The 14,665-nt window shown below is 44.1% G+C and overlaps 4 protein-coding genes across 5 annotated transcripts; 3 read left to right on the top strand and 1 right to left on the bottom strand.

The window, feature by feature from the left end:
- The first annotated feature begins 1,254 nt into the window (after positions 1–1,254).
- On the top strand, positions 1,255–3,671 carry FOXG_06182 (uncharacterized protein). Of its 2 annotated transcripts, XM_018384710.1 has the most exons (3): positions 1,255–2,291; positions 2,715–2,886; positions 2,934–3,671. In XM_018384710.1, exons 1-3 carry the CDS (start codon positions 2,281–2,283, stop codon positions 3,453–3,455), a joined length of 705 nt encoding a protein of 234 aa, XP_018241861.1. In that variant the 5' UTR covers positions 1,255–2,280; the 3' UTR covers positions 3,456–3,671. The 2 variants fall into 2 exon arrangements, with proteins under 2 accessions (XP_018241861.1, XP_018241860.1); XM_018384709.1 differs by having other exon boundaries at positions 1,255–2,886.
- Positions 3,672–4,548: 877 nt separating this feature from the next.
- FOXG_06183 (uncharacterized protein) lies at positions 4,549–5,099 on the bottom strand. Its single transcript, XM_018384711.1, has one exon. The coding sequence runs from the start codon at positions 5,051–5,053 to the stop codon at positions 4,685–4,687; it is 369 nt and encodes a 122-aa protein (XP_018241862.1). The 5' UTR covers positions 5,054–5,099; the 3' UTR covers positions 4,549–4,684.
- Positions 5,100–7,048: 1,949 nt separating this feature from the next.
- FOXG_19201 (uncharacterized protein) lies at positions 7,049–7,322 on the top strand (the record flags this gene model as incomplete). The annotated part of the gene is made up of 2 exons (XM_018399399.1): positions 7,049–7,054; positions 7,179–7,322. 2 exons carry the CDS (start codon positions 7,049–7,051, stop codon positions 7,320–7,322), a joined length of 150 nt encoding a protein of 49 aa, XP_018241863.1.
- Positions 7,323–12,203: 4,881 nt separating this feature from the next.
- Positions 12,204–13,695, top strand: FOXG_06184 (uncharacterized protein). The gene is made up of 4 exons (XM_018384712.1): positions 12,204–12,403; positions 12,531–12,657; positions 12,768–12,881; positions 12,972–13,695. The coding sequence occupies exons 1-4, from the start codon at positions 12,314–12,316 to the stop codon at positions 13,034–13,036; spliced, it is 396 nt and encodes a 131-aa protein (XP_018241864.1). The 5' UTR covers positions 12,204–12,313; the 3' UTR covers positions 13,037–13,695.
- The last annotated feature ends 970 nt before the right edge of the window (positions 13,696–14,665 follow it).

Below are 14,665 nucleotides of genomic sequence, written 5' to 3' on the forward strand. Positions count from 1 at the left end.
ACCTTCTTATGCTAAGATCAGCTGTTCTTGACTGCTTCTAGACTTACTACGCAGGATAATCTATGAAGCGGAACCGGATAACAGAAAGTCATTGGGTCGGAAGCCTTGTTAGTTGCACTGCTGAGCCTTTCTTTGGCATGAATAAGAGTATATGTGCTGGCCATGTCCTCCACATAAGATCCTCGAAACAGATCCAGACCGTTAATTGGTGTTGACATCTGCAACGAGAGGGGTTCATGAGTGATTTCAACCAAACTATCCCTGCCCTATAAACCAGAACAGCCACGAATGAGTGCACCAACTGCTGAGAAATGCAGCTAAAAGATGCATACCATCATGGCTATACCTGGCGTGTGAGGGGAACACTTGATGCCCCTCCCCATCATCATCATCATGATTCGTGGCCGGGACACTTGATCATGTCGAATTGGGCGAGGAGCCATGCGCCTCCACATCAATCACCGTCAACCGTCTCATTAGATTGACACGGCTGGGATGATGTTGGCTTGGTGGATGCTGTTCTGGGGCCGGGCAGAGATGGGTCCCAGTTGTTGCTACCTAGCATTCGCTAACGGGGCAAGCATGTCGGGTGATGGAACTGACGTTGTGACATCCCACATGGAGGGAATTATTCTCTATGGATTTAGATTTTGGCTATGGTAAAAGGATGACCCGAGAAGCACGGAATGCTCTGTTTGTAATCGAGGCACAGCATATAACCTTGCCTGTAACCTAGCTTGGCATTGAGAGGGGACACCAGATGATCGACTTGAGCTGCCAGATCTTGGCTGATAGTGATAGCTGATAGTGGAGGGCAACGATATGGGAGGGGGAAGACGATCCTGAGAATTGACTTGTTCAGGGTTGCGGCGGACACAACTTTCTCAGCAGGGATCAAAGAAGCTCAACGTCAGGGGTCCATGAAAGAAAAGAAAATTAGATGGAACATCAGGTTACAGAAAAAGCCGTTCGCTGGTTATGACGGGACGTTACCTACTAGTTAGAGGCCGTGCCAGGATGTTTCCCAGGGCAGTGGTAGACTGGTAGTTTGTTCTGGTGATTGTCAGCTCTGACACAACAAGGGAAGCTTCAGTTCAATAAGAAGCACGTGGTGGATTGTTTCAACCTTAACAGACCCAGCCATGGGACATGGGAAGTCGATACATTGCGATGTAGTTTGGCCAATCACCATCTCTGAATGTCACCTAGAGGATAGCTCCAAGGTAACCTCAGCTCACCTAATTAACGTGAACAGGCAGTTCTTGGACCAGATCATCCGCGCGGCTCGGCCCAAGAAAAAACGATCCGCAGCGCCCAACTTTCACATCTCCAAGTCCAACCTAAACTAATCCACTGAAACTTTGGCCTGGGTTAGCAATTCCTTTACACCTCATCCACCACCGAAGCTGCCCGTCTGTGGTATTGTAGTAGAGTGCCTCACAACTTCAGGACTAGCCTTATTTGCTTTGTCCATCGGTATTCATTCTTCCTCCAATATCACACCATCACGCATCACACATCAATCACATCGTTCTCTTTCCTGTGACCTTGACCCAACGTCCACAAATCAAATCTATCATCGCCCGCAAATTCGATCAAATCGCCGCCTCCCCCACCTCATTACGGCACCGCTTCCAGCCACCAGCCACCTGCTCTGTTCTGTTCTGTTCTGCACTCTCTGAACTGCTCTGCCAAGTCAGTCAGAAAGTCAGTCAGTCAGCGTCAGGTCAGCCTAGCAGCTCAGTTCAGTCAAGCTTTTGTTCGGGCTGTCCCTGTGCCTCCTCTGTCTGTCTCTGTTTCTTCGCCTCTTTACAGTATCCTTAATCCATTCCTTGGCTTGGCTTGGTCGCTTGCTTCCTTAGCTTGGGATCTCCTACCGCTGCAGCATCTCTTGTCTCGTCCCCTAGTCGATCCTGTCCCTTGGCCTCGGGTCATCTTGATCCTATTCGACGACCCTGACAATCATCCTCGGCTGGCTTGGAACTTTGGCTTCTCCTCCTCTACCTACGGATACCCTTAGGCCTTAGCACAAAGTCGCTCGTCCGCTCGCTCGCTCGCAAAACGGAACAGACTCCAAAACGACCCACCCCCCACTACAGCACCACCAGGCCCCAAGGACCCAAGGCAAGACAAGGCCAAAGGCCAACCCGGCCGCAGCCCAGAGCCACCCGCTCCAAGATCTCGGAGCTACTAAAGTTGCCTGCACGTCCTGAACCTGCCGGTACGGAGCCTGGAGCCATTTGCCCACGAGCTAGGGTCGCTTGAACCCTGTACGAGACAATGTCGATAAAGTAAGCCTCTTTCGCGAACCTCTTTCTTGAATCTCTTTCTCTGAGCTTTCCATCTTTCCCGTCCCGTCTTGTCAACCTTAGCCTTGCCCTCTTGGTCACTGGTTTAGTCCTGCACTGAGTCTTCAGAGATTGTCGCTCCCGTGGTATCCTGTCCTGTCTTGTGCCCATACCATACCCATCTTCGCATTCCCGTCCCTCTCTCCGTTTCCGTTTCTTGCCTCCGTCACCTTCCCGTCTCCCTCTGCCGTCTTCTCCGCCCCGTACCCTCCGGTCACGGCGGCCACGGCTCAGTCCGTCCGTTGACTGCCCCGCCACCTTCGGCCCATGGAGTCATGGACCCCGCCCTATAATGGACAATCCTCATGACTATCTTATTACAAGCCGTCCTCCTTCGCGGCCCGTCGATCCTGACAATGCCGATAGCTGGGTTATGCTCAATCAGGGCGGCTTCGTCAAGCTTGGCAATGAACGCATCTTGATGAAGCTCGAATCGAGAATCTCATGCGACCTGTCTGTGCCCCAGGAGCTGAGAGCACGATGTGCCTCGTTTCAACGGAAAAGTGATAAAGGCACCCTCTTCCTGACCAACAAGAGAGTAAGTTGATAGCAAATCTATCTCGAGATTCTCTACTGACGCTTCAGATCGTGTATCTTCCTTTAAAACCCACTCAAGAACCAAAGTTTGAATCCTTCAGTGCCCCAATCCTGAAGTTTCAAGATTCCACCACTTCATCATCTATGTGGTGGGGATGGGTGTGGAAATCAGATTGTATTCCTGTATCCGGTGGTGGCATTCCTCCAGATATTCCTCGGCTTGAGGTCAAGTTCACGTTTTCAGATGGAGGTATGATGGATTTCAACGAAGCCTATATAAGGCTGCGGGAGCGACTTTACCAGTATCAAGAGATGCGCCGGGAGATGGGCCCCGGTGCTGATGTCCCTGATGAGCCTCTTCCAGCATATGAAGCTCCTTCTGCCCAGCCAGCTCCTACAACGAGTTCGACAGATGTGCGCCCTAATCGCTCAGAGAGCGCTGCCAGTCGGAGGGCACCAGATGAACCACCACCAGATTATGACGAGGCTCAGGCGCAGCAGTTGAATATTCGGTTGGAGGATCACATTCGAGGTGAAATTGATAGGGGAGCATACGAAAATGATGATTAACGGCCGCGTTGGACCACACCAATGGCTGTGGTTGTGTTACAGATACCAAGATTTGAGCACTGCATTCATGAACTCATTATACTACCTCTTACTTTTTTCCGGGTTTTCATATTCAAAGGGATCTGCTAGAATCATGATATTGCGAAATATTAAAATTTCCAGCCGCTTCTGAATCTGATAATAGAACGTGACAACTTTTGTTAAACCGTTGGAGCCAAATTGGCAGGGCATTTTGACCAAAGGAGCCGCGTTTCCTAAAATGGAAGAGTCACATGATAATTACCCCTCTTTAGAGATAAGGCAATGCATTTCAGAGATGTCCAAGAGACGGTCAATTCAATCACTCAATTAAGGGTCAAACAACTTTCGGTGAACATTCGAGAATCTGTAGAGATAAACTCCAACTTCAGCCAGATTATACAGGCTAAATCAGTAACATATTTTAATTAAAAAAAAAAAAAAAAAAGGAAAAAAAAAAAAAAACTACTTTTCCTAAAATAGATTTAAAAGTCAAAATGCCCATCTAGCAACACGTAAAGTAAAGCCAAAGGCATTAAAGCAAGATAATAAAATAAGGTGTTTTTGTTTTTAACACAACACAATATAAGGCGTCATACACTACGCCAAAAAAAAAAAACACAATAACCTTAATATTAAGTCTCAGCAGATCACACAGCTGCTGCCTTAAACCTTAAGATCTAACTAAGCAAGTGGCCTCAATCCACGAGCATAAAGAAGATAAATGTTAGCAGACCAAGGCTGGCTCGGCGGGTTAGTAATAGATTGGATCAGGTCGCAAGACAACGCAGTGGGAAAACACAAGTTGAGGATAAACACAGTTGAATAACACTTGGGACAGTAATTTATAATAATACTAACTATTAATACTTCTATTATATATTAATTTAGGTGTAGTTAAATATACTGATTATTATGGTCATTTTGATTAGCGCCTGCCCCTGTCGGTATATATTTGAGGCCTTATGACAGCTAAAGAGATAGATTCTGGATAGTGTGCTAGGTAGAATGGGTTTCATTGATAAGGCGCTTGAGTTGTGGCGACAGCGTTAGAATATCAGATGACCGAATACCAGTAGAGGTTTATGGTAAGAGTTAGTCCAGTGTCTGGTGGCTTATTCATTATACCGAGTCGTCGCGTAAACTTCACAAGGTATGTGATTATACAGGAAGGCACATTCAGCAGCATTATTCCATTCCATTTCCTCTACCTATGCCTTTTTGGCAGCCTCATCCTTCGCCTTGCCCTTGCCCTTGTTCGGCTTGCAACCCACCACCGCCACGCGCCCAGCATCAACAAGCGACTTGTAAACCTCCTTCAGCATCCGAGCCTTCTGAAACGACACCTCGCCAGTGGATGTCTCCGTCCTCTCTGCCTTGCCTTTGCCCTTGCCCTTGTAGTCCACCGTGTCGATGTCACTGAAGATAACGAGAGCACACTTGTGTCGACTCAACATAACGTTGAGTCGACGCTCGTCCGAGGTGAAGCCAGCACCGACGCCGCTGGTAGTCGATGTAATAACGACAACCATATCTGCCTCTTGACCTTGAATAGCATCGACGGTGGAGGGCGGGCGCATGTTCTTCAGGACCTCGTATTCTCGCTTCTTATAGAAGCCCTCAATAACGATGACATCGTCCAGGTGGTTATGCGAGGTATGAGATTCGTATGGCGGTTGGTGGCCAGATCGTCACATGGCTAACTTTGATCTCTCTGTGAAAGGACAATACTGGCGGCTTCTGAGACGGAGAAGACAGTCCTAGATACCTCGACAGTCCAAGGAGGAGTACGGCTGGAAACTGCCCATCGAGAATGGGTATACGATAAGTGAAGTTCTGTGCGGGAGTAATAGTGCTGCTTCCGAATCACGCAAAGTCGGCGTGTATAGACACAGGGGAGCTCTGCCTTTGATTGTAGTTAGAGTATGAATGGTACAGAGGGGGTTAAAGGGGTTGCAGTATACCAGATATTGCACTTCGAGCATCTTCCATATTCATCAGCAGTGGAATATCTCTTCTACTCATACAGATAAAATGCTCGTTTAAACCACTGAACAGGCTATCATTTCCAGGTGGTGTTACTAGAACTGACTGGCCTTAATAAGTTCGTTTGGGGATACCAGGAAGTTTCTCAACTCTTCGTATCATAGTAACCTTGAGATAGTTAGGCCATAGACTGGTAAAAAAATGTTAATTAGCAGGTGTAGGATTGAGCTGTGGAATATTAAGAGCTTACTATAATTATACTTTCTTAAACCGGTGTTCTCTAGGTAGTAGGAATCTGATAAAAAAGCTAAGGTATAAGTCCTTGTCTAGAGCTTTCAATGTAAGCAGAGATATGGCTATACTGGTGACGATACCGAGGCCCTTGCTGCTAAAAGTGTTACCGTTAATTTGAAGAATATATGGCATATTTAGTGGGAGGAAGGTTGTGTTTGGGAGCTGTGACCGTGGGAGTCTTGTTCCTGGCCCCTCTGGCCCCTTTCCTCCGTTTCGATACCGGGCTTCGCGACATATTCTGACCCTGTCGACACTTGTGGCTGATAGCGATAGTCATTTATGATACTGTTACTGTACAGTTGGAAGTTCCCTGCATCTCTCAGATACTTTCGTGGGTGCCTGGACCGAATGCTAAGTAAAAAGAAACTGTTTCACTCCCCGGGCAGTGAGAATACTTTTTTTCTACGACTAAAAGCCGTCAAGGAAAGGTGACTTCATGTGCATATCCGGCATATCACCGGGAAAGAACTAGCTGCGTCAACTGCAGGTGCAGCCCTCGTGATGCCAATGATGATGGAAGTTTCGATATTCTCGCTGGACCAAGTCTGCAGCTCCTCGGCAGGATATGACTCGAGGTCTTTAATTGCGAAGGCGCCCTGTCCTGTATTCGGGATGGCTTGCTACCTAGGGAAGGCAATAATACTCCGGACCTTGATCGTAGATGACAAAACTAAGGTAGGTAGGTAGTTTCGCCTCCTCCATCTTGCAAACAATCACTGATCAAGAAACTAAGTTAATTACCACCTTCCTTTCCCCTTATAAGCGTATTCATTAGCCAATAATGACTTTAGTCTGCGATAACCTATGGCTTACCCCTTCCCTCGATACTTAACTACTAATGCCTATCTCCTGCCAAATTAATATACTACCTTCGCCTCAGGCAGTTGCCATTCTCGATAAAAGCCAACCTCACTTGCAACTTATGCCATAAAAGAGGAAAGAAAAGATATAATTCTTCTGCTCTTCTGCTCTTCTTCTTTTCTCACATTGTCTTCGTTGCAGAACGTCCTACCTCCTTTCACGCGGAGTCGTTATTTCTTAACCCGGGAGCCCTCCAGTCTCCCAGCCCATATCAAGTCAGAGTTCTCCAGACCAGCACTTATATCTGGCGTTAGAACTCGCCGAAGACTTAAATCATATAAAATCCAGGATAAGACAACTTCCTTTCCTATATTTAGTTCGCTCAGACCTCTACGACTACACTCCCAGCAGCTCTCACTTATCACAGGCTCTACCTGCACAATCTGGGAGTCCTGATAAGCCTTATCCTAAGACAGTCTTCAACATCCAAGACTATGAAAGTAAGTTTAGTGCTTTTTTATACTATTTTCATAGCTAATATCTTTAGAAGCCAATATCCTAATAATGCTAAGAAGCTTCTCGAGACCGCTGAGAAGTTTGCTAATATTAAGGCCTTCCTTATAGCAAGGCTTAAGCGCCAGTCCTGGTGGCTATGGTTATAATAATGCTGAGAAGCTTCTTGAGACTACTGAGAAACTTCTCAAGACCGTTAAGAAGTTTACCAATATCAAGGCCTTCCTTATGGCAAGGCTTAAGCGCCAGTCCTAGTGATAATAAATGGCTATGGAAAGGATAATAAGTATTATAGGTAGTCTTGGTCTTTTGCAGAGGGATAATTAGATACTTACAAGTCTGCTAAGCTTAAACCCGGCTTTAAGGCTGCAGTCGAAAAGAATTTTAGTCAATTCTCTAGCTCTAAGTATATCTCTTTATCCCCAGTCAGGCCTATCTTTATTAGTTCTCTTATTGCCAAGCCAGCTTCTTCTCCTGCCGATAAGTGAACTACCAATACTGTTCCTACTGAAGCTAATTTCATAGCTACAGCTACATTACCACTGAGATCATCCTTCCTGTCTTGCCGATGCTGGTGAACTGGCCATTATCAACAGCATAACCACTCTAATATCCCACATAATCGCCAACCTTAATCACATCCCGGCTAAACAAAAAGAAGAAGGCCAGCCAAGAATAGAGCAAATCTAGCCGAGGGAACAAAACTTAGCCAAATGCCTAGACAGTTCGAATTATTTCAGTATTAGACATATCTTCAATAGGCCAGGCCTCAGCATTCCCTCTTAATGCCGCTCTGGCTGCCATGTTTACCTCCTTGGCACCCGTGGTCTACTGATCTGACGGGATTTCATTTATCTCCTTATACTCAAAAGGTGCATAGCAAGACCTCAAGCACCAGCGAAGATCGAAGAGATCAGGACACCCGCCTGACAGACCTCAACAAGGCCACAACAAAACCTCCAAGCAATACCGAGGGCCGAAGAAATGCAGATTGATGGCGTCATTGACGGCACCCCTACACCAAACCTCTCAACTGTTCCGGATCGAGTTGATGCACCATTGCTTATACCACGTGCAACTTGCAAGACCAGCTGTTTGATGATCCTCCGAATATCGAATTGCGATATGTGCTGGGAGATTATATATTATGGATAATCGACCTACGGCCACGTAGTCATCTGGTCGCTGAAGGTTGATACAATTAACCCGATGAGATGAATACGCGGTCTACGTGACTCAATTCGATTGTCTTTATATTCATCCTGTTTAAGAGTGCAAGGTTGCATTACTTCCGGTGGAGATAGTCAACTTTACCAGCTCCCGAACTGCAAACGGAACCAGTCTGTAGTAAAAGCCTGCCGAAGAAGGAGAAACGCAACGCGAAAACTAAATTTGATGACGAGGAGGATGCCATCATCGTTGAACCGGCCTATTCAGCACAATCACCAGCTCCCGAACCAAGGAGAGCCAGTCGTATCAAAAGCCTATCCAAGAAAGAGAAAAACAGAAGAAGGAGAAATGCAACGCGAAAACCAAATTTGATGACGAAGAGGATGCCATTCTCGCCGATTACGTCGCCAACCTCAAGGATGAGCCCACAGGAAGCTGAGGGTATTCGGATAGGGAGCTGGTGATTGTGTTGAATAGGCCGGCGCTGCAATGATGGCCTGATCGACCACACGGATTTCAGTCTGCATCTATGACCATATTCGCATTCATTGTTTGTCTGTCCAATGTCGGTTTAACGTTCCAATATGCTACACGAGAAGTACCAGATCAACTACACTCTTCTTATGTCGGTGAGTCATCGCTGAGTGAACGATAAAGCAATCTATCTGTTCAAGGCTTACGAACACCAGCGCGTGGAGGACGACGGGAGATGAACACTAGTTGCGAGGTAGGAAGGCCAGAGACCCAGCCTCGGCAGGCTGCATCTCTGACTCGCCGTTTCACTCATCAGCTGCTACCAATTCTACAAGCAATCAGTAAGCAGACCATGGATAGTATCACGAATAGTATCCCGGATGGCTCAAAGGAAGGCTCTTATTACAAGGTATCAAGCCTTAAGGAACAAAGCCCTGCAAAGGTGATAAGGATAAAGAGCGGCTGGAGGAAGCGAAAGCAGAGAGATGCAGTCTGTAGCGCATGATAAGGATTCGAGATGTACTCACCTGCATCCCCTCTTAGCTATGTCGAATAGCAGGCTGTAATCTATACGCAACTATTAGTATTAAAGCGAGGGCTCTTAATCCATACGGTGATAATTACATTACTCTGGTTAAGGCTACCAGGGGTCCACGACTCTCCTCTTGCCAAAGTGCACTAAGCCTAGGCTAACTTACCTAAATAGGTACCTTACCTACCTAAGTACCTAGGTACCTTATATACCACAATAGAAGCAACAAAGTCGATTTCATCACGTCATTATTAGCTAAACCTTTTAACCATTGCAAAAGCAAATATAAATTTACACCTAACTGCAAGTTGTAAAAAAGTAATTCTTTGCTGCAATAATTATAGCAGTTAAGCAGTTAGTATAATAATACAAGCCTTATTTAGATAGATCCCCGATATTTATAATATATATAAACACAGATTCCTATTAAACCACCCTCCCACGATAAGGATTTTACTTTATAATATAAGTTATCCTATCTCTATCTATACCTTACCTAGCCTTATAGATAAACATAAATTATCCCTTAGATTATTACTATTTTAAGCTTAACCTTACCCCTAACTCCTATTAAGATTAGTTTATCTAATAGCTTTATCTATTATTAATTTACTTTATAACTAGTAATAGTAGTATTTAATTATTACTTAGCGCCTTAGATATTAAACTATATATATACTCCTGGCTTTATAATAAGTCTTATTTATTAAGATATAACTTTATATTATATTATTCCTAATTATAGCGCTAGGTATACCTATAGCTAGTATTATCCCCTTTTATAAGTAAGGTAACTACATTATATCTTTAATATAATTACCAGGCAATCCCTTAATATAGCCATTAGTAATACCAGGGCACTAATATAAAGACTATATAAAACTGCATATAAATATTAATAAGCTTAATTTTAGGGAAAGTTAGCCTAATGAACTATATTAGAGATTTAAACTCTAGCAGATAAGATTATTATATTAATTAATAATTATATAATACTTCTTAGGGCTTAAAAGACCAGCAAAAAGGGAAATACCTTTAGTAAAGTATTACAGGGTTATATAAGATTTAATAGCTCTATAGGCAATGGATTATATTAGTAATTTAAACCTTAATAGATAAGGCTATTATACTAATTAATAATTATATAGTGCTGCTTAGGGCATAAAGACTAATAAAAAGGGAAATACTTTTAGTAAAGTATTATAAGGCTATATTTAGTTTAATATCCTTATAAATAATAAAGGCATATCTAAATATTATAAAGTATTTAAGGGCATCTTAACCTTAGTTATAGTTTCTAATAGATAAGTTATATCCTCTTAATTATATCTTATTATTACTTTAAATATCTCGGTGAGGCCTAAGTAACTAAAAAATATATAAAATTATATACCTTAGTAATTAACTTTAATAGGCTTAATCCTTAGCTTTATAGATAAAGAGATTAGGTTTACCAAAGGATAGATAAAATAATACGATAGTAATAGGCTCTTTTCTGCTCTACAGATAATATAAAGCATAGTATAAGCCCATAATAAGCCTTAAGGGAATATCAACCTTAACTACGCCTCGGGGACTAGTTAAAATCATACTCTAGGCAACATCGAACTATCACTTCAATAAGTCATATAACTCTGAAATGGCTCGAGTCTCGTATTTGATGACAGCTCTTCGAGGCTTACCCTCATGTATCAGCGAAGAAGTGCAACGGGCTCGCCATCACTAACTATAACGCCTTCTCGCTCAACTAATGAGATATAACAAAGCCTGTAGGGATACAATACGGGCCATGGAGAGTAAATGTTTAAGGCACGACAAGCAGATCTATAAGATTTAACTCTATGGAAAGTAAGATGGCCACATAGAACCATTCATATCGAGGCGTCTATCCTCTGACTTGTAGTTTTATAAATCAATAAACAGACACAGGTGCAGTTAAGGTCCTTGCTTTTTATTGCACGCCCTCCCCGAACAAGTAATCTCAGCGTTTACTTCTTTTTTCCCATAATAACTAAGACATATTTTAACTAGACTAATTAAAGGGCAGAGAGCAGATATAATAAGATAGGTCTAAGATAGTAGGTCTAAAGTAAGGATCTGCTAAGCGCTAAGGCTGTTGCTAACTTAATGCTTACAGGTAGTATATTCTATGCAGCAGGCCTTAATAATATTGCCGAGGTTAATTCCTTTAGTAGAAATCTTATAATTAATAGCACTATAAAAGCCAAAAAAGTAAATATATTTGCCCTTGGCAGCATTATAAATAATATAGTTCTTAGTAATAAGATAGAGCTTTTAGAAGTAGGCTTAAAGGCATACTAGGACTTCGGAAGAGGACGCCAAAATAAACTTAGTAAATAATCCCCTAAACTTAGGCTAACTTACCTAAGTCTTTTTATCACTTAGGATCGAGGTCCTGAGTTTTCTTTCCTCCCCTATGTAGGCTTAGTAGGTCTAGCAGGCTTAATAACAAGGGAATTAGTAAAAATAGGCCTAACCAGAGATAATAAAGAATCTTTCAGAGCAGCATACTTAGAGCTAGAGAATCTACTTAAGTTCTCTTTAATAGCAGCCTTAAAGCCAGGTTTAAGCCTAGCAGACTCGGAAGTAGGTTTAAGGACATGGGATAGGCTCAGTGGTAAGACCAGCACCAGACTGATAGACCTTAGCATTGAGATAAATATGTTAGGTGATTAATAGCCTCGGTGATAGGAGCAGCAGGATCGGTAGAGGTGTTAATATAATAGAGGCAGGCAGGCTTATTAAGCTAGAGCTCAGAATAAGCCTGGAACGCTCCTCCCAGCCATTCTCGGTGTTGGCAGAGCGAAGAAGAGGGGACTCTAGCCTCAGTGCGGGATCAGTAGAGGTCTCGACGTGGTGGGGGCAGGCAGGCTTGTTAAGCCAGAGCTTAGAATACACGTGACCCTTCATGACTCAGCCGGGTAATTTTCCATTTCATGCCGAGAGCTTGCCGTGACCCGATCTTCTGACTGTTCAGGAACGACGAATTGACGAACGACACCTCAATTGAAACCACCATTCGCCATTGTGAATTCTTCCGTCTGTCGCAATGGGTATCTGGGACGCCTTTACCGATATTGTTGAGGCTGTGACGCCATGGAGCGTTGTTGAGGCCGAGGCGCCTGCTGAGGAGCCTCAGGTACGGGATTTTTCCAGCAAGGCATTATGTGTCATCGACCCTGTCATTGATTGATTACAACGGGACTTCGTCGAGAGCGCATCTAAGACCTTGTGTGAATAGGTGATCAAGTACTGACAAGGAACAGGAGGAGACCGAGTCCAAGAACGAGTCCAAGGACGAGCCCGAGGAAGAGGCTGAGGAGGAGGAAGAGGAGGACGAGGACGAGGATGACGAGGAGGAGCTCGTCGACCCCAAGGAGACACTGGAGGAAGGTTCGTCAATTTCTTACGCCAATCTTCGGTCCAGAACGTCATGAGTGATTTCACAATCGCTTCACACCTGGGCGCGATATAACCCGCAATACATACTAACGCATCAACAGAGTGCAAGAACTCTCCCCAATGTGCCCCCGCCAAGCACCACTTCGATGAGTGCGTCGAGCGCGTTCAACAGCAGGAGAGCGAGGGTGGCGCTAAGGAGGACTGCGTCGAGGAATGTATGTCTACCGGCCCAAACTGCGTCATGGGACCCGAGGACCCCGAACATCCCACCTACTATACCATATGCTAACCAGCATCTAATCTAGTCTTCCACCTTGCCCACTGTGCGACCGCCTGCGCCGCTCCCAAGCTCTGGTCTCAGCTCAAATAAAGTATCAATATCACTGGGTTGTCGGTTCCCACCACGACGGAATGGCTACATATTCGTCGAAAAGATGCCTAGAGCCGGAACGAAGCAAGCCTGCTCTCTAATGAGGGCTATCTCCTTGTACGATTGCTCGTCAGTTGGGTGTCAAGTCGTCCAGAGGTTTATCTGATTGCGGCTCTCTGTAACATACGCTCAAACGCCTGAATAGATTTCTTGCACACTATACCTAGACCATTGATTGACTTTTGCACCTACTTGACTCAACAAAAATTGTGCATGTTCAACTACCAGAGCTGATTATCATTTATAGAGGTCGACGTCGCACAGCAGCTGATCTGACAACTAAGTCGGACTAGTTTGTCACCATGTTTGGCTTAACTGCTAGCCATTGTCCGGTCTGGTGAGAAGCATCAGAGATCTGTTTGTTAGGCCAAATTCTCTCTCATATGCCGGAGAGCCTTGCCGTGACGATGTATGCGTGTGTTCCTGTCGTGAAAATAGCCTCGGAAGATTCTCGTTGGCATAAACCCCAAATCTTCTGTGGAAAGAAAAGATAGGTAGTGATTACTACCTACTTTGAGGATGTTATCTAAACATTATGCTTACAATAGACCGGTGCTACTATAAATAATATCCGATATATTTCTCTCGCCATGGCAAAGACTATTGACTATTTAGATAATGCATGGGTATATTGTAATGCCAAACCTTCTATCACCCCTCACTTTTATTTCTTCCTTTGCTAAATTGTACATGTGACACCTCGGTGCGATCAGAACGAAAAAGAATAGATTGGTGGGATATCGGAACACGGCACAGTTAGAGTGACACATTTTGGCTCATCGTTTTGAGCGTTGTAGGCATTAGAGTGTGCTAGGAACAGGGTCCTGGAACAAAGTTGGAGGTATTGGAGACCCCGCCTCGTTTAGTGGCCTACAAGAAAGTTCTTCTAATTCTATGCGTTGACAACAGTTTCTGACCTTCGTGATAATAATCAGATCATTTGTTTAAGTCGTAAATCATGAGAACTTCGATTTACTATCAACGACCATTATCAATCTTCTGACATTTAGGGTCAATAAAGGTTAGAAGAAATATACTAAAACCTGGGGAAGTTAGATATAAACTTCTTCTTAATTAACTTTCGTTAAGATCTTCAAAAGCCAATACCAATCCCTTGTAGCAACGCCGCAGACATACAGAACTCGGTTAAAAGTAATAACGTTCGGTTGGCTTGATTAGTTAGGGTGCATGTTGTGGTTGCATTGGAACTTTACCTGATCCTGGATCTTGGATCTTATTTACGCTCGCTTTGAGATTCCTTGTTTGGATGGTTTCGAGATGGCGATACGAGGTTGAATATAGATGCATAAAATTGAATAGTCTCTGTGTTTTGTTAGACCACAGGAAGCATGCTGTGCACGTCAAAGCTTCCGTCTCATACAAAACTTGCATCAATAGTCTCTAGATATGAACACTAAAAGGAGATATTGCCTCTTTACAGATAGATCACCAACACGAGTAAAGGTGGTACCGGCCTGTGCTATATCAAGTTAGTAAATAATCTACGCTCGGTTGGTTGAAGTTTGAGATGGATGTTGCAGCTAGGGCGTTTCTGATCCTGGACTGTAG

The sequence above is a fragment of the Fusarium oxysporum genome, chromosome 2, assembly GCF_000149955.1.
Source record: "Fusarium oxysporum f. sp. lycopersici 4287 chromosome 2, whole genome shotgun sequence".
Lineage (NCBI taxonomy): Eukaryota > Fungi > Ascomycota > Sordariomycetes > Hypocreales > Nectriaceae > Fusarium > Fusarium oxysporum.

Coding starts and splice junctions, on each gene's coding strand:
- FOXG_06183 (XM_018384711.1), bottom strand. CDS start 5,053: ATGCGCCCGCCCTCCACCGTCGATGCTATTCAAGGTCAAGAGGCAGAT.
- FOXG_06184 (XM_018384712.1), top strand. CDS start 12,314: ATGGGTATCTGGGACGCCTTTACCGATATTGTTGAGGCTGTGACGCCA. Junction 12,404..12,530: donor CGCCTGCTGAGGAGCCTCAG/GTACGGGATTTT, acceptor GACAAGGAACAG/GAGGAGACCGAGTCCAAGAA. Junction 12,658..12,767: donor CAAGGAGACACTGGAGGAAG/GTTCGTCAATTT, acceptor ACGCATCAACAG/AGTGCAAGAACTCTCCCCAA.
- FOXG_06182 (XM_018384709.1), top strand. CDS start 2,641: ATGGACAATCCTCATGACTATCTTATTACAAGCCGTCCTCCTTCGCGG. Junction 2,887..2,933: donor TCTTCCTGACCAACAAGAGA/GTAAGTTGATAG, acceptor CTGACGCTTCAG/ATCGTGTATCTTCCTTTAAA.